Source organism: Camponotus vicinus, unplaced genomic scaffold (assembly GCF_025532165.1).
Source record: "Camponotus vicinus isolate PSW18456_S1 unplaced genomic scaffold, iyCamVici1.0 SCAF_5, whole genome shotgun sequence".
NCBI classification, from domain to species: domain Eukaryota; kingdom Metazoa; phylum Arthropoda; class Insecta; order Hymenoptera; family Formicidae; genus Camponotus; species Camponotus vicinus.
The window spans coordinates 3,980,659-4,003,481 of NW_028141977.1; the positions used below are offsets into that span (position 1 = coordinate 3,980,659).

General features: G+C 33.1%; 2 protein-coding genes across 3 annotated transcripts in view; one reads left to right on the top strand and one right to left on the bottom strand.

The window, feature by feature from the left end:
* Positions 1–19,044, bottom strand: part of LOC145972003 (gustatory receptor for sugar taste 43a-like) — a 56,868-nt gene extending 37,824 nt beyond the window's left edge. Inside the window, exons 1-7 of the mRNA XM_083100171.1 lie at positions 18,868–19,044; positions 18,644–18,737; positions 18,384–18,571; positions 18,041–18,176; positions 17,112–17,256; positions 16,354–16,548; positions 16,084–16,240 (exon numbers count right to left, since the gene is read on the bottom strand). The gene's annotated coding sequence lies outside the window, so the exon portion shown is untranslated. The remainder of the gene's footprint in view (positions 1–16,083; positions 16,241–16,353; positions 16,549–17,111; positions 17,257–18,040; positions 18,177–18,383; positions 18,572–18,643; positions 18,738–18,867) is intronic.
* Positions 5,603–11,760, top strand: LOC145972006 (uncharacterized). Of its 2 annotated transcripts, none has more exons than XM_083100174.1 (6): positions 5,603–5,793; positions 5,924–6,024; positions 7,719–8,063; positions 11,116–11,265; positions 11,350–11,428; positions 11,501–11,760. In XM_083100174.1, the coding sequence occupies exons 3-6, from the start codon at positions 7,992–7,994 to the stop codon at positions 11,566–11,568; spliced, it is 369 nt and encodes a 122-aa protein (XP_082956300.1). In that variant the 5' UTR covers positions 5,603–5,793; positions 5,924–6,024; positions 7,719–7,991; the 3' UTR covers positions 11,569–11,760. The 2 variants fall into 2 exon arrangements, with proteins under 2 accessions (XP_082956300.1, XP_082956299.1); XM_083100173.1 differs by having other exon boundaries at positions 5,924–5,978.
* Positions 19,045–22,823: the final 3,779 nt, after the last annotated feature.

A 22,823-nucleotide genomic window follows, 5' to 3' on the forward strand; every position in this document is an offset into this window, starting at 1 on the left:
ATTATCATAATTTATATTTCTAATTAATATATTCCATTCGTGATAAATTTACAGTCATAAGTTTTCGCATTATTGTTAAATATATTAAATTCAGTTTTATAAATCAGTTTAAATCAGTTTAATGAATTCTTTTACTATTGATATTTTATATATTTTATTTTTTATATATTAATATTTTATTTTATTAATATTTTATTTTATTTTATGTCGATACGAATGATATCTTACTTTGATTTGTGTGCAACGTTCAAATATATAGTATTTAGATATTTATGCATTTTGAGAATTATAGCATTTTGAGAATTAAAAGTATTTTGCATTATATTATAATTAAATATGAATGATATATGATTAACGGTATTTATTTATTTTTGCAAATTTAATTTTATATAGATTATTTCAATCTGTTTATTATATCTGTTATTAATATGTACATATGTGTGTTTATTAATAAAGACACATATGTGTCTGACATTACAATATATGTATGTATGTATGTACATTTATTAATTCATTAATAGAAACATATAGATATATAGATTATAATAAATACAGATATATAGATTATAATAAATTGAAATATCGAAATTATCGAAATATCTAAATATTTAAATTACATATTGCAAATAAATATGGTTAATTCCCGACAAAAACAGTACGTGAAATCCACGTTATTACCACGTAGATTAATATCGTTGAATCCATGTGGATATTCGAGTGGATAATCCGCTCAAAAACGTACTAGAATCTACGTGGTATCTATGTGAAAATTTCATGAACTTTCGAGACATATTACTTTTTTCATTTTTGATAAGTGAATATCTTGGACATTTATAAAAGTATATAAATACACTCGGCCATAAGAATAATTTTATTTTTATTTATATTTTATTTTTAATATACGCAATATATATATAAATAGACTATCTCCCATTTATCCGTTTAATTTCAAATAATCTGTTCCATATTCTGAATCCCAACAAGCGATCCAGATTATTAAACAAATTATTTTAAATTAAATCAGTTTATTAAATTAAACTGACTAAAGGACGGTCTACAATGAAAATAACATCGGTGGAGTGGACGGTGGAGTAAGGCGTAAAACTAGGAGTAATGCGAAATGGAAAAGAACCATTCGCTTACGCCTTACTCCACCAATATTACTTCCATCGTAGACGGTTCTTAAAAGAAAAAATAAACTTCGGACCGTGTTAGTATCAGTTCTTTATATACACTTTATGACGAAAAGTTGAATACGAGTTAGCTAATTTGATGCAGCGCCGCATAGCGGCAAAGCGAAGAAGCATATTCTATATACATATATACTATTAAATATTTAGAAACATACAGATATAATCTTTTTTTTAGCAAACTTTTTTATCTTTCTGAAAGATTTAAGAAATATTGCAAATACAATATTATATAAAATATAAATATAAATATAAATATTATAATATTATAATATAAATATTATAAATATTATAAAAAACATGATGCAGGTATATTTCTGAAATATTTCAGATACAAAATTACAATTGAAAAATTTTAATAAAATATCTTTTAACATTATAATATTACCGAGTCGTTGAATGGTCAATCATAATTTCAATAGAAATATCCACATGAAATCTACATGATATTTCGAGAATAAAGTACCTCGATGTAATAATGAAAAAAGAAAGTTGTATCCACGTAGATAATTCGTGGATAAATCTGTATCCACGTAAGCCACGTAAAATACGTGGATTCGACGAGGATGTGACGTAACTGTTTTTGTCGAGAATCATACATTACTTATATTAAATTATAATATAATTCAAAATACTTTTAATTCCCGACATACTAAATTTTATTTTAAATTATAATGCACAAATATATAAATACGATAGATTTTAACATTACGGACAAATGCATCAAAGTAAGATATTATTCCTATTCACATGTATATTTTCTAATTAATTATTTGAAATATATATATTTTCCAATAATTAAAAAAACCGACAGGGGTGAAAGACATGAGCTTTGCGATATAAATCGCTGTTAGCTCGCCTCGTGCCTATCGCCGCACAGTTGGTGAGACAAAGCCAGGGCGATTCATTATCGATTCTTGTCTGACTCATTGTCAGTCCGCCTTATCTAGTTCGGACATGAACCATAGCACGGATACGAACCATATACCGTTACCGAGCGTAACGGACATAGATCACGTCCACTTTCTCAGACGGCGCATCAGGACAATATGCCCGTTAAAGCGGGATGGCCGCTCTCAGGCTTCTCTCTGATATACATTTCGATCAAAATTTCTCGTTTATATAGAATCGTATACAATTATGCATGATTGTATCTGAACTATATTTGTTACTTATATATATTTATATATGACGCAAGATATATATAATTATATATTAAACTAACAGAAATCCATATATAATTATACATAAAATATTGTAAACATTATATATAAGTATGCAAAATGCGCACTTATATATAATTATATGTAACAGTTATTGCACTTATATATAAATATATATAATGTCCTGTACTCTATCATTTATAATTATACATATTTTTGCACAATTATATATAGTTTTGTACAATTATCCATACAGCACAGAAACTTGCATCAACATTGCTGCAATGTTACAACATTGCTCACTGCAGTGTAATGTTGCAAAAATAATGCAGAGACATTATTTTGTAATATTACTTTGGCAATGTTGCAGCAACGTTTTAACATAGCGAAAATGTATAACATGTGTTTCTTTACTTGCCGCTATGCGGCGACACCAAATTTAACTAACTCGTATTCGAATTCATCTAAAGTGGATATAAGGTCTACAAAGGACTAATGTAGTAATTATATTTCTTGTCTCGTGTCAGTTTAATTTCTGATAAACTGACTTAGTTTATTTAATATTCTGAATCCTAATGAGGGATCTAGATTATTAAACAAATAATTTGTTTAATAATCTGGATCCCTCATTGGGTTTCAGAATATTAAACAGATTTTTCTCAATTGAATGGGTAAATAGAAAATAGTTCATTTGCACGTATTAAAATATTCTGGTGTCGAATGTATGTAAAATAATTGTATGTATATTATTGAGATAAATATTTAAGAAAAATCTAATAAAAAACACTAATATATGTTTTTTTAAAGGCATTTTTTCCTATCTTTCTTAAACATTTTTTTATATTTTCAAAGTTTATTTATTAAATTTAAAACTGTGTCTGCATTTGTAGCAAAACACGTTTTAATATTACAAATACGTTGCACCGTAACATTGCTACAATCTTACATTGCAATATTCCTAAAAGCGGACATTTTAACGTTGCTGCAATTCCACAACAATGGTGCAGCAACATTTTGCAGTGAATTTGCAACGTTGCAATATTGCGGTAAAAGATTGCTGCAATGTGTATGCAATCTTTGTGTGCTGTATGGGTATATTCAATTCTGCATGAATATACATGAAAAATTTTTTACCGGGATGGCAGAAAGGAATCGCTGCTTTGAATTCCTGCAGCATATTCCGAAGTTCGGTAACGGTAGCTCATCTTAGTTGGGTGAAGTTTTACAAAAAAGTAGTAAATACAAAAGTTTTGTAGAAACAAAAAAGCAAAAAAAGAAACAAAAAAGTAACTCTGCCATTGACAGTTCCAAGCCTTTATTTAAAAAGAGAAGGATAAAATAACAAATACATGTATATATTTTCAATCTGTCACACACACACACACACACACACACACACAATTAAGACAGTCTACTTAGCACAAAAAATCATAAATCAGATAGTCTTGATAATTCTCATGCTTCCTACATGCCTATGTTTCTTAAACTTTGAGGACTTATAACTTTCACTTTCCCCAACGTAAAAAGCTTTTCATAGGGTGTTTTGGAAAGCTCTCGACCGCAACTATACAAATATGCAATCAAAAAAGTGCGAAGCTCTGGCCCAAAAATCAACCTTATTGGTTCAAACTCCTTCAAAAATCTACCACTTTGGATGGCTGTAGCTGAAAATCTCGAATTTTTAGAGCTTTATGCCCATGGACACTTTTAATCTACATGTTGAAAACTATCTTTTTGCAAAGTTTCGAAACATTTGACCGAAAGTCATTTTTCATAAGGATTCCGCGGGGTTTAACAGGATCTGTGCGGCGCAATTTGACAACAGATTGTCGGCAGAAACCGAACAGGATCTGCGCAATGAAATATGATATCAAATTGTCGGCAGAAATCGAGTAGAACCTGCTAATATAACTGACGGCAGATTGATGGCAGAAATTTAACATGATCTGTGTGGCGTAATTTGACAACAGATTGTCGGCAGAAACCGAGCAGGATCTGCGCAATGAAATTTGATATCAAATTGTTGACAGAAATCGAGTAGAGCCTGCTAATATAACTGACGGCAGATTGATGGCAGAAATTTAACAGGATCTGTACGATGAAATTTGACAACAGATTGTTGGCAGAAACCGAGCAGGATCTGCGCAATGAAATTTGATGTCAAATTATCGACAGAAATCGAGTAAGGCCTGCAGATATAACTGATGTCAGATTCATGGCAAAAATTTAACAGAATCTATGCGGCACTATTTGATAGCAAATTGACAAAAATCGAGCAGAATATGCGCACATAATCTCTGATAGCAGATTGACGGTAGAAACGGAACAGAGTTTGCATGATTCGATAGTTCCTTCGTTTATCGCTATGTGAGCTGTACTTTCTCGTAATCTAATTTCTGTCGGAAATATATATAAAGTCGCGAATTTGAGTGAAAGACCAAAAATATAGTAATTATCATTTTAATTCCTATCACTTTAATTTCTGATATCTGATACAAGCAGATGAAATTCAGAATATTAAATTGATTGGAATCAATATGATAAACGGAAAATTATTCATGTATTGCCTATTTGAGGCATAAAGCAAGAATTTAATTCTAAATAAATTACATCTCAAGTTTTACAAGTTACATTTACTTTTATCATTTACTTTATTATTAATTTAATTAAATTGAATTAGTCCTTCGCTATATGAGATATAACTACGATATAACATATATTACATTAACATATATTACGATATAACATATGACATATATGTCATTTTAGAAGAAAATTGTAATTAACTTGCCGATAATATTCTTATTTAGCACCTGTAATAATCAATTTTGTTGCATTTATATAACATTAATAAAAGTAAGCGCAAATCTTGTTCAGTTTCTGCTGTCAATTTGCCATCAGGTTGCATGCGCAGATTCTGCTCGGTTTCTACTGGCAATCTAACATTAAATTGCATCGCGCAGATCCTGCTCGGTTTCTGCCGACAATTTGTTGACAGGTTATGTTTTACAGACTTTGTCGCCAAAACAAAAGCTTAATGCGGACACAGATGGCTACGGTTCTGGGGGTCGATTGTGTATCTTTGTCGATTTTTCTCACCTCTCGTAGTTTCATCTCACATAAAAGAATACGCGCGATTGGCTATGGTCAAAGTGAAAATGCGATATCCCTATGTTCACGGGAGCAAAATGTGAAATAGTGAAATATTGCGCATGCGAATAAAGAATGAAACATAACCTTTTCACTTTTATACCTGGGATCCTAACCGACTTGCTTCTTGCTTATCGTGTGAAAAGTATACACAAGAAATATTATTTATAAAGTGACAAAAAATGAACGTTACTGAAAAACAAAAAGAAATAATCATTTCTTTTATGCAAAATCATCCCGATTTTGGCAGGGGACGTTTACGCTATAATAGCGAAAATAAACGAAAAGTTGTAAGAATATTATAAATATTAATTATTTTATGTTAATTACATATTCGTAAAAATGTTGTTCTATGAATATTATTTTTTATAAGGTTTTTAATTTTATATATATTTATCTATATTATTTAAATGTTTATAGGATGAACTTTGGGAGAAATTATCTTTCATAATAAATACCGCAGGATACGGATCATGTAAGTCTGCTAAGGAATGGGCCAAGATAATCTTTATATTATTTATGTAATATTTTTTAACAGAGTCCTTAATAATACAAACATAATATTAACATAAGGCTCTGTGCACAATAGAAAAAATAGGGTAATACATATTAAATATTAGCAATAGAAATTATTATAAAATAATAAAATCAAAAAGAGTGGTATACAAATTCGAGTATAAAGGACTCTTAATTAGAGTATAAGAGTATAAGAGCCCTTTATACCCGAATTTGTAGTTATACATATCAATCTCTCATTTCGAGATTTTATTATTTTTAATTCCTATTCCAAATATTTAATATTTATTCCTAATATTTTCTTCATTGTGCGCAGGGCCTAACAAGCAAAATTCCCCGTAAGCAAAATGTTAGCAGTATGTCGGCAGACTGGTAACAGATTTAATCAAAGTATATCAGCAGACTGACATCAACTGCGTCCTCATTCAGCTTATATTCTGCTGACAGAGCCTGCTCACAGAATCTGACAGCAGATTGGTAGCAGAAATCCAGCAGGATCTGTAAACATGACTTGACGCTCGATTGGCGGCAAAAACCGAGCAGAATCTGTAAACATAATCTGACAACAGATTGTCGGCAGAAATCGAGCAGGATCTGCGCACGCAATCTGATGGCAAATTGACAGCAGAAACCGAACAAGATTTGGGCTTACTTATATTAATGTTGTATAAATGCAATAAAATTGATTATTACAGGTGCTAAATAAGAGTATTATCGGTGAGTTATCGGTTAATTACAATTTTTTCTGATATGACATAATGTATAATAATATATGTTATATTGTAATTATTCTCACATAACGAAGGACTAGTTCAATTTAATTAAATTAATAATAAAGTAAAAGTAATTTAATTTATAAAATGAGATATATATAATTTATTTAGAATTAATTCTTGTTTTATGCTTCAAATAGGCAGTAAATGAATAATTTACCATTTATCCTATTGATTCTAATCAGTTTAATATTTTGAATCTCATCTGCTTGTATCAGATGTCAGAAATTAAAGTGATAGAAATAGTTACTATATTTTTGATCTTTTATTAATAATCGCGACTTTATATATATTTTTGCCAGAGATTTGATTGCGAGAAAGTATGTCACATAGCGGTAAACGAAGGAACTATCGAATCATGCAAACCCTGTTCTGCTTCTGCCGTCAATCTGCTATCAGATATTGTGTGCGCAAATCCTGCTCGGTTTCTACAGGCAATCTGACATCAAATTTCACCGCATAGATCCTGTTCCATTTCTGCCATCAATCTCCCGTCAGTTACATCAGCAGGCTCTACTCGGGTTCTGCTGACAATTTGATATCAAATTTCATTGCGCAGATCCTGCTCGATTTTTGTTACCAATCTGCTGTCAAAATTTCGCCGCACAGATCCTGTTCAGTTTCTGCCATCAATGTGCCGTCAATTATATCAACAAGTTCTGCTCGGTTTCTGTTGATAATCTGTTGTCCAGTTATGTGAACAGATTTTGTTATATTTCTGTTGACATTCTGCCGACATCACATGATATATCAGAACCTGCATCAATTCTGTAAGCTTTCTGTCGACAAAAATTTGTAACAGATTACCTGACAAGATCTGCTTTAGCAGACTTGGCTATTGGGGTTGTTTGCTTATTATTTTATTATATCAAATATTACTTATTTCTTCTCACTTGTTATGGATGTATTACACTTTGTTTCTTTAGACATGGAGAGATTAGAAATGTAATACTTTAAAGAAAGTTGCAAAGCAAAAAAGTCATATGACAGGCACGGGTGGTGGTTCACCGAAACATCTACAATTAACTAGCATAGAAAAAGCTTTAGTAGAATTTTTGACACCAGATGCCAGTGGCTTATCAGGAATATCTGAGGGCGGAATTGAAGATGTAATGCTACATTCTAATTATAATTAAACTTCTCCATTATATAATGTTGAAGAAAACACAAGAGAAATATTTTTAAATGATACTTGGAAGATGGATTCATATCGAATGGAATCTCCTGTTCTACAAAAGGAATGTTCATTTGAAGATAGTGAAAATGTTTCGGTATGAATCTAAAAAATCATAAAAATTACTATAATTACTTTAAATATATATATATATATATATATATATATATATATATATATATATATATATACAGGGTGATTCTAAATAACTTTATGCTTTTGCAAAAACATAATCTTGACCGAATTCTAAGACGATTTTTCTTTTGGCAAAATTTCGTCCGAAGCTTAGTTTTTGAATTATTAAAGGAAGTAGTTAACGTATGACGGGTCGAATACAAGAAGCAGGCAAGGGTGACGCGATTCACCGTCAGACGCGGGTGCTTACGCGGGGCGCCTGCTGCGATCAGCTGGTCGCTATACACATACATACACACATGCGAACACATACATTCTCTCTCTGTCTGTCTGTCTGTCTGTCTCTCTCTTTCTCTCTCTCTCTCCCCCCCCTCTCTCGCTCATTCGCTCACTCACCTGTTTTTTTTTTTTTTTTTTTACGAGAGAGAGGAAAATGCATTTTATGCATACCCACCGGTCGATCCAGTGAGTTATGTGGGACTCGAGTACCAAGTCGAATTACCAACTCGGTACTCCCTACCCACTAAAAACCCCTCTCTTTTCACGAATTTCCTTTGACACACTGTCCCTCTGACTTCCCGAGATCTGTTTTCACATAACGTCAAAAAGTAGTTATTATTACCTTGTTCGATGACTTTTGATGTATTGCTGTAATTGCTTGAAGGAGAAATGAATTTTCCGATAGATCGTACGTTCTCAAATTTAACGTAGATATCACGTTGCAAAAGACAAGAAATCCACACTAAATTATTAACTGAAAGTTTTTCTCCTTTCATGAACTGTATTCTTGTATAAACTTTAACGTAATCACATTTATTTACTCACTCGATGAGACGAGAAATTTACTAATGACTCTCACTAATCACTATTAATCACTGTCGAATAATAACTGTTGGCGATTAAAAATCACTCGATGAAAGAAACACGCGCGGACACGTTACTACACGACGCGACGACGCGACAATGCGACGATAATTACTCGGCGACTGCAAGCAGTTTTTTGTCATGGTAGGTTGCGGTAGGTTAAGGTACTACTGGCGCAATCGAACGCAATCATGTGTTCGATTGAAGAATGCGGTAAACATAATAAACATTTAACATATTAATATTATTATTATCATGAATGTGTGTGATATCCATACATCGTATATCTATTTAAAAATTAATTAGATTAAATAAGTGTTTTTAAAATATTTATTACTTTTACTATTATCATATAAAATATTAATATTAAATATTTATTTAAGATTATTTAAATAAATATTTAATATTAATATTTTATATGATAATAGTAAAAGTAATAAATATTTTAAAAACACTTATTTAATCTGATTAATTTTTAAATAGATATCATACGATGTATGGATATCACACACATTCATGATAATAATAATATTAATATGTTAAATGTTTATTATGTTTACCGCATTCTTCAATCGAACACATGATCGCGTTCGATAACGCCAGTAGTACCTTAACCTACCGCAACCTACCATGACAAAAAACTGCTTGCAGTCGCCGAGTAATTATCGTCGCATTGTCGCGTCGTCGCGTCGTGTAGTAACGTGTCCGCGCGTGTTTCTTTCATCGAGTGATTTTTAATCGCCAACAGTTATTATTCGACAGTGATTAATAGTGATTAGTGATAGAGTCATTAGTAAATTTCTCGTCTCATCGAGTGAGTAAATAAATGTGATTACGTTAAAGTTTATAAAAGAATACAGTTCATGAAAGAAGAAAAACTTTCAGTTAATAATTTAGTGTAGATTTCTTGTCTTTTGCAACGTGATATCTACGTTAAATTTGAGAACGTACGATCTACCGGAAAATTCATTTCTCCTTCAAGCAATTACAGCAATACATCAAAAGTCATCGAACAAGGTAATAATAACTATTTTTTGACGTTATGTGAAAACAGATCTCGGGAAGTCAGAGGGACAGTGTGTCAAAGGAAATTCGTGAAAAGAGAGGGGTTTTTAGTGGGTAGGGAGTACCGAGTTGGTAATTCGACTTGGTACTCGAGTCCCACATAACTCACTGGATCGACCGGTGGGTATGCATAAAATGCATTTTCCCCTCGTAAAAAAAAAAAAAAAAAAAACCACGGGTAAGTGAGCGAATGAGAGAGAGAGAGAGAGAGAGTGAGAGAGAATGTATGTATTCGCATGTATGTCCGTGCATAGTATAGCGACCAGCTGATCGCCGAAGGCGCCCCGCGTGAGCGCCCGCGTCTGACGGTGAATCACGCCACCCTTGCCTGCCTCTTGTATTCGACCCGTCATACGTTAACTACTTCCTTTAATAATTCAAAAACTATGCTTTGCACGAAATTTTGCCAACAGAAAAATCGTCTTAGAATTCGGTCAAGATTATGTTTTTGCAAAAACATAAAGTTATTCAGAATCACCCTGTATATATATATATATATATATACAGGGTGAGTCAAAAGTATGTTTTAAAAATTTGTGAGCGTGTTCCTGGATAAAAAGGAAGAACAAATGTTCATATGAACATATGGTCGCAAATGCTTTGTTGTCGAGATAATGGACATAAGTCAGCAGTATCAAATGATGCTTTATTTGAACGTTTACAATTTTGTTATTGTTGTTTATAAGAGATGTTCTACATGTCCTCCATCATTTTCAACACATGCTTGAGCACGACGTCCGCATGACCTAAACCAAACCAAACCACACTACCAACCAAAAAAAAACAAAAAAAAACAAAAAGAAACAAAAAAACAAACAACAATAACAAAATTGTAAACGTTCAAATAAAGCATTATTTAATACTGCTGATTTATGTCCATTATCTCGACAACAAAGCATTTGCGACAATATGTTCATATGAACATTTGTTCTTCCTTTTTATCCAGGAACACGCTCACAAATTTTTAAAACATACTTTTGACTCACCCTGTATATATATAAATATAAATATTAATATATGGTATATATATATATATATATATATATATATATATATTGAAATATATATATTTTTTTACTTATTAGGATTTAATCAATTCCATACAACAATCTTTTATGAAACAAAAAATGCAACCGACTCAAGATTTTCAAACAAATATAAGAAAAAGGAAATGTTCTTCATCATTTACAAGCATGCAAGATTTATGCAAAATCCAAAATAAAGAAAATATTTCTGTATGTATAAAATATTATTTTAGTTTGCATGTATAATATAATGTATATTAAGTAATATTATTTGATAACGATTTTAATTGATAGGAAGTTCTGATGGAAAATAAGACCGCAACTTCTTCTAAAGATAATGTAAGGAAATACATGCCTGAAAAAGATTCTGAACGTACGTAAAATATTATAAAATACACATTATAAAATTTAACATTTGTAATTAATGTTTTTATATATGATTTAGATATTAAAAAACCACGACTCATGGCAACTGCCATTGATTTACTAGAGAAAAAAATCTTTCAACTCTGAGAATATAAAACAAAAAATGTTGGAATTAAAAGAAAAGAAATTAGAGTTCATAAAAGAAAAATTAACTGTTAAGAAGGAAATTCTGCAGCAATTACAAAATATAAATACTGAACTATCAGTTTTGAGAGAACACTTCGTTGGACAATATCTACAAGAATTTTAAAACTTTACCAAAGTTTACCAAAGTATATTATTTATAATATGTGATATTAATATTCGGGTAATAAGAGCCTATCGCGGATGTAATTGCGTAATGATCAAAACTTAACTTGGAATAATCTCTTGGTTTGAGATTTAATTCCAACAAATTCCCCTCTAACCCCCCTAGATGGAAGTAGGCGAGAAAAATATCGGTCCGAAAGTCGCTGAATCGGGAATCGAACCCGAGTCTTTCGCTTGCCGGGCGACTGCTCTTACCACTGAGCTATTCAGACCCTTTCGATCCGATACTTCTCTCATTGCCTAAAAACACTAAGTGTAAAGATGCTTCTTTTTCACCCTACAGCGTAAATAAACATTAAATTTCTTTGATGTCGGCTCTCGAATATAAAATATGTGATATTAATATTCGGGTAATAAGAGCCTATCGCGGATGTAATTGCGTAATGATCAAAACTTAACTTGGAATAATCTCTTGGTTTGAGATTTAATTCCAACAAATTCCCCTCTAACCCCCCTAGATGGAAGTAGGCGAGAAAAATATCGGTCCGAAAGTCGCTGAATCGGGAATCGAACCCGAGTCTTTCGCTTGCCGGGCGACTGCTCTTACCACTGAGCTATTCAGACCCTTTCGATCCGATACTTCTCTCATTGCCTAAAAACACTAAGTGTAAAGATGCTTCTTTTTCACCCTACAGCGTAAATAAACATTAAATTTCTTTGATGTCGGCTCTCGAATATAAAATATGTGATATTAATATTCGGGTAATAAGAGCCTATCGCGGATGTAATTGCGTAATGATCAAAACTTAACTTGGAATAATCTCTTGGTTTGAGATTTAATTCCAACAAATTCCCCTCTAACCCCCCTAGATGGAAGTAGGCGAGAAAAATATCGGTCCGAAAGTCGCTGAATCGGGAATCGAACCCGAGTCTTTCGCTTGCCGGGCGACTGCTCTTACCACTGAGCTATTCAGACCCTTTCATTCGTTGGAATTAAATCTCAAACCAAGAGATTATTCCAAGTTAAGTTTTGATCATTACGCAATTACATCCGCGATAGGCTCTTATTACCCGAATATTAATATCACATATTTTATATTCGAGAGCCGACATCAAAGAAATTTAATGTTTATTTACGCTGTAGGGTGAAAAAGAAGCATCTTTACACTTAGTGTTTTTAGGCAATGAGAGAAGTATCGGATCGAAAGGGTCTGAATAGCTCAGTGGTAAGAGCAGTCGCCCGGCAAGCGAAAGACTCGGGTTCGATTCCCGATTCAGCGACTTTCGGACCGATATTTTTCTCGCCTACTTCCATCTAGGGGGGTTAGAGGGGAATTTGTTGGAATTAAATCTCAAACCAAGAGATTATTCCAAGTTAAGTTTTGATCATTACGCAATTACATCCGCGATAGGCTCTTATTACCCGAATATTAATATCACATATTTTATATTCGAGAGCCGACATCAAAGAAATTTAATGTTTATTTACGCTGTAGGGTGAAAAAGAAGCATCTTTACACTTAGTGTTTTTAGGCAATGAGAGAAGTATCGGATCGAAAGGGTCTGAATAGCTCAGTGGTAAGAGCAGTCGCCCGGCAAGCGAAAGACTCGGGTTCGATTCCCGATTCAGCGACTTTCGGACCGATATTTTTCTCGCCTACTTCCATCTAGGGGGGTTAGAGGGGAATTTGTTGGAATTAAATCTCAAACCAAGAGATTATTCCAAGTTAAGTTTTGATCATTACGCAATTACATCCGCGATAGGCTCTTATTACCCGAATATTAATATCACATATTTTATATTCGAGAGCCGACATCAAAGAAATTTAATGTTTATTTACGCTGTAGGGTGAAAAAGAAGCATCTTTACACTTAGTGTTTTTAGGCAATGAGAGAAGTATCGGATCGAAAGGGTCTGAATAGCTCAGTGGTAAGAGCAGTCGCCCGGCAAGCGAAAGACTCGGGTTCGATTCCCGATTCAGCGACTTTCGGACCGATATTTTTCTCGCCTACTTCCATCTAGGGGGGTTAGAGGGGAATTTGTTGGAATTAAATCTCAAACCAAGAGATTATTCCAAGTTAAGTTTTGATCATTACGCAATTACATCCGCGATAGGCTCTTATTACCCGAATATTAATATCACATATTTTATATTCGAGAGCCGACATCAAAGAAATTTAATGTTTATTTACGCTGTAGGGTGAAAAAGAAGCATCTTTACACTTAGTGTTTTTAGGCAATGAGAGAAGTATCGGATCGAAAGGGTCTGAATAGCTCAGTGGTAAGAGCAGTCGCCCGGCAAGCGAAAGACTCGGGTTCGATTCCCGATTCAGCGACTTTCGGACCGATATTTTTCTCGCCTACTTCCATCTAGGGGGGTTAGAGGGGAATTTGTTGGAATTAAATCTCAAACCAAGAGATTATTCCAAGTTAAGTTTTGATCATTACGCAATTACATCCGCGATAGGCTCTTATTACCCGAATATTAATATCACATATTTTATATTCGAGAGCCGACATCAAAGAAATTTAATGTTTATTTACGCTGTAGGGTGAAAAAGAAGCATCTTTACACTTAGTGTTTTTAGGCAATGAGAGAAGTATCGGATCGAAAGGGTCTGAATAGCTCAGTGGTAAGAGCAGTCGCCCGGCAAGCGAAAGACTCGGGTTCGATTCCCGATTCAGCGACTTTCGGACCGATATTTTTCTCGCCTACTTCCATCTAGGGGGGTTAGAGGGGAATTTGTTGGAATTAAATCTCAAACCAAGAGATTATTCCAAGTTAAGTTTTGATCATTACGCAATTACATCCGCGATAGGCTCTTATTACCCGAATATTAATATCACATATTTTATATTCGAGAGCCGACATCAAAGAAATTTAATGTTTATTTACGCTGTAGGGTGAAAAAGAAGCATCTTTACACTTAGTGTTTTTAGGCAATGAGAGAAGTATCGGATCGAAAGGGTCTGAATAGCTCAGTGGTAAGAGCAGTCGCCCGGCAAGCGAAAGACTCGGGTTCGATTCCCGATTCAGCGACTTTCGGACCGATATTTTTCTCGCCTACTTCCATCTAGGGGGGTTAGAGGGGAATTTGTTGGAATTAAATCTCAAACCAAGAGATTATTCCAAGTTAAGTTTTGATCATTACGCAATTACATCCGCGATAGGCTCTTATTACCCGAATATTAATATCACATATTTTATATTCGAGAGCCGACATCAAAGAAATTTAATGTTTATTTACGCTGTAGGGTGAAAAAGAAGCATCTTTACACTTAGTGTTTTTAGGCAATGAGAGAAGTATCGGATCGAAAGGGTCTGAATAGCTCAGTGGTAAGAGCAGTCGCCCGGCAAGCGAAAGACTCGGGTTCGATTCCCGATTCAGCGACTTTCGGACCGATATTTTTCTCGCCTACTTCCATCTAGGGGGGTTAGAGGGGAATTTGTTGGAATTAAATCTCAAACCAAGAGATTATTCCAAGTTAAGTTTTGATCATTACGCAATTACATCCGCGATAGGCTCTTATTACCCGAATATTAATATCACATATTTTATATTCGAGAGCCGACATCAAAGAAATTTAATGTATATTATTTATGTTATGATAAACATAAACATAGCGCATATTATTATTTTTATTTACAGTCTATTTTGTTTAAAACTTTTTTTTTAAGTTGATTAGAATTTTTAAAAAATATTGAAGGTACAACTAAATAGTATGTGTTGGAATTAGTTTTAAAGCAAAGGATACAGTACACAAGTAACTTGCACACAAATTAGGATAATACAAAAGAATATATTATATTATATCTTTATACAACGTGTATCTGATATCCTATTCGAACGAACGAACAAAAGAATATGAGCGGGAGCGCGGGCGCGTGACAAAGAAAGACTTATAAATGTCGCCAACAGCATGTTACTATGTTTTATTTCAACAGTATGTCTTATCAGTTTTATTTTAAGGAGATAGTATAAAAAATGTTGCATTGTTTAAAATATGTGATCTATTGCTGTGATTATATTTTATTTTATAATTTGGATAAGTCAAATAGAGTATCAAGTTACTTTCCGTTTATTTAATAATTTAAACAATGTAATATAATGTACCTTCATATTTCTAAAAGAATAATAATATATTGTTTCTCTAAAGACTTTTTAAGAATAGAATATATTTAAGTATTCAATACGTTTATGTATTAATCATATAAAGAATGGAATGTTTTGTTTTTGTTTGTTAATGTTTGCATTTATATAAAGCAGTATAATTAATGAGTTGATATTAATATAAAATTTAATAATATGTATGAATAAAAATACATATAATAAAATGATTATGTAAAATACCACTGTACAATATTTCTTCTTATTGCTTCTGCATTATTGTTTATATTATTATCTGGTATTAGTAACTCATCTAGTTCTTCCAAAACTATTTCTTCTGGTGGAATGTTCCATTTTACAGCAATGTTGTGTAAAATACAACATGCATTTATTATACAAGCTGAAAAGAATAAACGTTACATTAACATTTTAATATACATATATTGTTATACTATTTTTGTTTTAATTCTTTCTTTTCCCACAATAAAAATTATATAATATTATTTGAAATACCTGCAAATTCTGGCCGATAATGTAATGCTCTTTCTTTTCTCAAGCATCGCCAGCGTCCTTTCAAAACTCCAATGCATCTTTTTACTGCAGACCGTGCTTGAACAAAATGTTTTGTATATTTAGCTTCCGGTGATCCTTCGGGTGCATTCATAATTGGTTTTAATAGAAATGGCAGAAGTGGATAAGCTGAATCTCCTACAAAGCATGTTAAGACATATACTATATATTATATATCAGGATTAAATTAATTTAAAAATAAGAATTACTTTATTAATCATAATCTATATCAGTACTGGAATTTACTTGCAACTTTCGGCCGGATTTCTTAGCTTACGCCTACTGTTCCCCTCTTACCGCTCGCGCCGCTCGTAACTAAGAAGCGCTCAGGAACGTGTGCGTCACAAATATAATATGGCAATCTATCTATCTAAGTTCTCTTTATTGTAATTACGTTTCAAAACACAAATATTTTAAATTGTTACAGAACATATACGTAATTAATAATAGAATACTTATTTTTATTATTAATAAATAATAAAGGGAACTTAGATAGATTGCTACATAACATTTGTGACGCGTACGTTCCTGAGCGCTCCTTAGTTACGAGCGTCCGGTGGCGCAATCGCTAAGGCGCGAGTGGTAAGAGGGGCACAGTAGGCGTAAGCTAAGAAATCTGGCTGAAAGTTGCAAGTAAATCCCAGCACTGATCTATATAATAGGAAATGCAGGAATAATATCAAATAATAAATAATATCTACCTATAAGCCAGGAACCTCTTTCACCTGCTTCCTGTTGCCTTTGTAAATATTGAAAAAGATTCGAAGAGCGAAAAGCTCTAGATTCGTGTGTCTTTCCTCCATGCAGTGCGTTTACTGCCAGTACTTCACCATTATATGAAGAAATCTGACAAATATATTATTAATATAATATATGTATATGTACACACACTTATTATAAATTATAATATTTGAACATAAACTTAAATTTAAAGGCCATAAGAGCTAAACGCGGATGATAGTGCGTAAGTTCAACGAGAAAATAAGTTTTTCGTTGAAACTTATTTGTGTGCACAGGGCACAAATTTTCTTGGTACGATACCAAGCAAATTTGTGCCCTGTGCACACAAATAAGTTTCAACGAAAAACTTATTTTCTCGTTGAACTTACGCACTATCATCCGCGTTTAGCTCTTATGGCCTTTAAATTTAAGTTTATGTTTTCATACACAGAGCCTAATTTCTTATAGTTATTTAAAATTCACGCCGGCGGAAGATGGCGTTATTCTTCAATTTAATATATAATTGTAGGCGACCGAGAAGTATCGAGTTGAGGGGTCTGAATAGCTCAGTGGTAAGAGCAGTCGCCCGGCAAGCAAAAGACTCGGGTTCGATTCCCGATTCAGCGACTTTCGGCCCGATATTTTTCTCGCCTACAACATTACAGGGGGAAAAGAGGGATAATAATTAAATAAATTCTCGAATTGAGAATTATTTAAATTTGCTTGGTATCGTACCAAGAAAATTTGTGCCCTGTGCACACAAATAAGTTTCAACGAAAAACTTATTTTCTCGTTGAACTTACGCACTATCATCCGCGTTTAGCTCTTATGGCCTTTAAATTTAAGTTTATGTTTTAATACACAGAGCCTAATTTCTTATAGTTATTTATAATATTTGTTTTATAATTACAATCATCACATTTAATGAATGGTATAATTTTCTATTAATAAATAAATGTTCTCTTTCACTTTCTGGTGGAAAAATAGCTATGTGAGTCCCATCAATAGCGCCAATTACGCCAGGAAATCCAGTTTTTTCAAAAAATCTATTGTTAAATTTAAAATAGATTATAGTAATATATATATATTTTTTATAGTTGTATATATATAATATATAGTAAATCTGATGAAAAACATAATATTTCAATTTCTTTGTTACGTTAAGATAATCTCATGTTTAAGAATAATGTTACATTGTTTAAAGAGAAATGAATATAATGGTATCTATTTTTTTTATATGCTAGTATACTTACTCTTTTTTTACTTGTTTTTTTCTATCCGATATTGGAAATTAAATCCATTGTCTCATTATTGTATTCAATGCATCTACTGTAGCATGAATTGAAACAGAAATTGATGTTTGGCTCATACAGGACAAAAAATCTTGTCCTACTTTTCGTTGATACGAACCGGATGCAAGAAAATGAAGCGTTGCAAATAACTGAAATTATTTTTAAAAAAGTAAAAAAAATTTTTTTTAAATAAAAAATAGAAATCCTGTATATATACTTACCTGTAAATGTGGAAGAATTGCAGTTATTCTTTTTGGAATTGGCATAACATTTATTAGTTCGTCTATTAGCTGTTAAACCGCTATTTTGGGTAACCTGCCGTACAAACATTGCATTATATATATATATATTTTTTAATTGTATATACGCGCAATTATAATATAAGATTATATAAATATGAATGTGAAAATATAATTTATAACAAACATTATATTTATATATTTACCTGTATAATTTTATAAATGTATTATTGGAAACGTCAAACAGGTTTTGCGTATCCCTCAATCTTCTTCATATCAAATTTAAATTTTTTATTTGAATTTTATTATTTTCGTTTTCATTTTCCTCCATGAAAAGCATGAGAATGTGACCCATTGCTGGGAATAATGCTTGAAGCCTTCAAATAAAACGTATTTTGATCGATTTCGACACACTTTTAATCATTTTTAATACAATTCGACACAAAATTTCTTGTTGAATAAACTCGCGCGAAATATTTCGTATTTTCACTATAGTGAAATTTACCCAATCAAGTACCAATGCTCACTTTTGTCATTTTCATTAGGTTTTGAGATATACAATCCCTGGTGTGGGATTCTGATCGAATTTGCTGCCAATCTGCTGCCAACCTGCTAACATTTTGCTTACTGGGTAACTATATATATATAATATACATCCGTATTTCAGATAATAAACTTTTATTATCCGCTTGCACCTATCCCATATATCCTCTAAATAATATTTTTAGATATTACTGATTGGTGCCGTTTAGATGCCTTTTTATTAACATTTCTTAAATGACTATAAGACATCTATTGGATGACGGCATTATATTTGTCTGTTTTATGTATGTCTTTAAAAAGATATCTTTCGAGTCTAACGATTCGATAACTTTACGTTGACTTATTGACAGCTGATAAAAGTTGACCATCCCATATAGGGTTTTACTAACAGTCCTATTCTGGCCCAAAACTGGTTGCCAAGTCACCAATATTGGCGCGATAATGGCGCCTATGACTGGCCCAGCAATGGGACTTCTCTGGAATGATAACTTCGATCCAGCAATAGGTAACAATGTACGGCCGAACATGGTAACGATGGGCCATTAATAGTCAATATATCTTGCCAATATTTAGCCATTAATGGCTAATCTATTATGCCAATACTTGGCTAATAATAGCGTTCTTACGATGCTCGACTTAGCCAAATTATTTGTTTCTTTTTATTGCTTTATCGCGTTAATACATTTTTACAAATATACATTTATCAAAATATATTTTACTAGAAATTTTTTCCCTTTTTATTAAGAATACCCAGGTACGGTTTTAGAAATGGGCCAGTGTTGGGCCAACATCGGCTGCCAACTTCCGACTGTCGGCCCAGCACTGGCTATAATGTCGTGCCGACGTCGGCATAATATCCAAATGATAAGATCCGCCCAATGTTACTTGCCAGTATCGGGCCGACATTGATTTCCGACATTCACCCGACATAAAAAAATTATATTCGTATATTTATTTAGAAATTTTATTACTTTTTTTAACTACGTTTGTTTTTTAAGATGCAGCCTATATGATGATTCCATCTGAAAATTAGCGTTTTTTGTAATGGATTAAATGTTTTCTCGTATTTGAAAAACACGCTTACCTTGGTGAGACTCGAACTCGGGACCTCTGGATCGTGAGCCAACTGCCTTACGTGGTAGACTACTTCTTCATTTAATTTAAGTGTTATATATTATCTACATATGTCATAATTAGCGAAAATATATAATTTTCCATAAATTATTTTAAGAACCAAATTTATCATTAAGAAACAAATTCAGTTTTAAGAAAGTAATAAAATTTCGAAATAAATATACGAATATAATTTTTTTTTTAATGTTAGGTCAATGTCGGACACCAGTTGTCGCGATATTGCCAACGTTGACCCGTGAGTTGGCATCGGGCAAGAGTCGGCTAACCTCGCTTGGGCCGACGTCACGCCGCGATCGGGTAGTGACAGTCAATTGCCATGGTATCGCCAACGTCGATCCGAGAGTTGGCATCGGGCAAGAGTCGGCTAACCTCGCTTGGGCCGATGTCGCGCCGCGATCGGATAGTGACAGTCGGTTGCCATGATATCGCCAACGTCGATCCGAAAGTCGGTATCGGGCAAAAGTCGGCTAACCTTGCTTGAGCCGACGTCGCGCCGCGATCGAATAATGACAGTCGGTTTGCCGTGATATCGCCAATGTCGGCCCGACGTTTAACGTTGGGCAAGAGTTAGCAAACCTTACCTGGGTACTTATATATAATTATTATATGTTAATGTATTTTTAATAATAATTCGAAGAATATCCAATAAACTATTTTATAAGTATATATTTATAATAATTTATTGCTGCAACAAAGCAATAAAAAAACGTTTACTTGGACTCGAGCGATTGCTGCAAAATTGCTGCGAAAAAAGAGATATGCTGTGCGACAACGAATTTAAAGCGGTTACAGACTGCGCAGAGAATTTCTTTCGTCGGCTATTTTATACCCGCCAAGTTTCTAGAATTTCCTGGCAAATTTGAAAATGCTAGGCATGGGCGAATACAGTAAGCCAAGTATTGGCCAATCATTGGTCACCGTATATCGGGCCAAGCATTGGCGTTGTAGCAAAGTGTAGCGTTTTCTTATGTAAATGGCACCCAATTATTCCCCAAGCATGGGCCAACATAGAATGCCAAGTATCGACTCATCGAATCATCGGTTACCATATATCGGGCCAAGCATTGGCCCTGTTGTCAAGTCTGGCTATTCCTATATGGGATATGCTGGCAATTTGGTAACTGTTATAAGTTTTCTTATAGTTGGCGTTCGGATACAAATAAGTTGTCATCTAAGCGGACATTAGTGACACTATTTGTGCTACAAAAAGACATCATTTAAAACCAACTAAAAAGTTATCCAGATCCTTTTTTAGTTGTCCTTTTAATGTCATTTTGATATCATTTTGCTACCTGGGAACTTAGGTCGGTATTCATAGGCCGATATTCATAGTCCGTTCTTATATTTAAGATCATCTTAAGTAAGGTTTGAAAATGTTATACGGCTATTTCATTGGCTGAACAGAATCTTAAGACGACCTAAGACCAGACTTAAGACAATCTTAAATATAAGATCGGACTATGAATTCCGGCCATAGTCCGTTCTTATATTTAAAATCATCTTAAGTACGGTTTGAAAATGTTATACGGCTATTTCATTGGCTGAACAGAATCTTAAGACGACCTAAAACCAGACTTAAGACAATCTTAATTATAAGAACGGACTATGAATACCGGCCTTAGAGTTGGTATACTTTATTCGTGTTATATAGGGTGTTTGCGGACATTTGCGACAAACTTAAAGGGATGATAGATCTCGATAAATGGAAAAATTTTTGTTAAGCAACCCGTGTCCGGCGATGCCTCCTTAAAGCGCCAGGCTGCGATGAATGCTGTTTGATTTCTATATGGTTAGATTAAAATTTTAAAAATCATACGTTTTTTAAATTATATTTTGTTTATTTTATTACAATAAATGTTCAAAATGGCGACCTACAACCTCAATACAAACATTGCATCTACATTGCATTGACTGACGCACCCTCTGAAAAATTCCAGGATTATTGCAAATTGTATCGCATGCATTCATAATCCTGTCAATGAGCTCATTTCTTATTAATAGGGTATTAACAGGGATTGTATACATTAAACTTTCGTAAACTGCGTAAATGTTCATCGCAGCCTGGCGCCTTAAGGAGGCATCGCCGGACACGGGTTGCTTAACAAAAATTGTTCCATTTATCGAGATCTATCACCCCTTTAAGTTTGTCGCAAATGTCCGGAAACCTGTATATTATTTATTACTTGAATAAATCTTGTGATTTCATTATGATTGACCATTCCTTTAATGCAAGCTGCAAGTAAAGTCCAACAGGTTATGGGCCAAGAGAAAAAGGAAATGGTCAATTAAAAGTAAAACTGATATGGAAATCGTAAGCAAAAAGTCGTTAAAAAGTACAACAGGAAGACGATAAAGGTGTAAAATGGTCAAGGTATCGATGGAGGAAATAAGCCAGGTAGAAAAGCTGAGTTAAGTAGAAAATTTTCAATTGCGGAAATTTGAAATCACTATTGTATTTAAAGCAAATGATTTATACGATGTAACA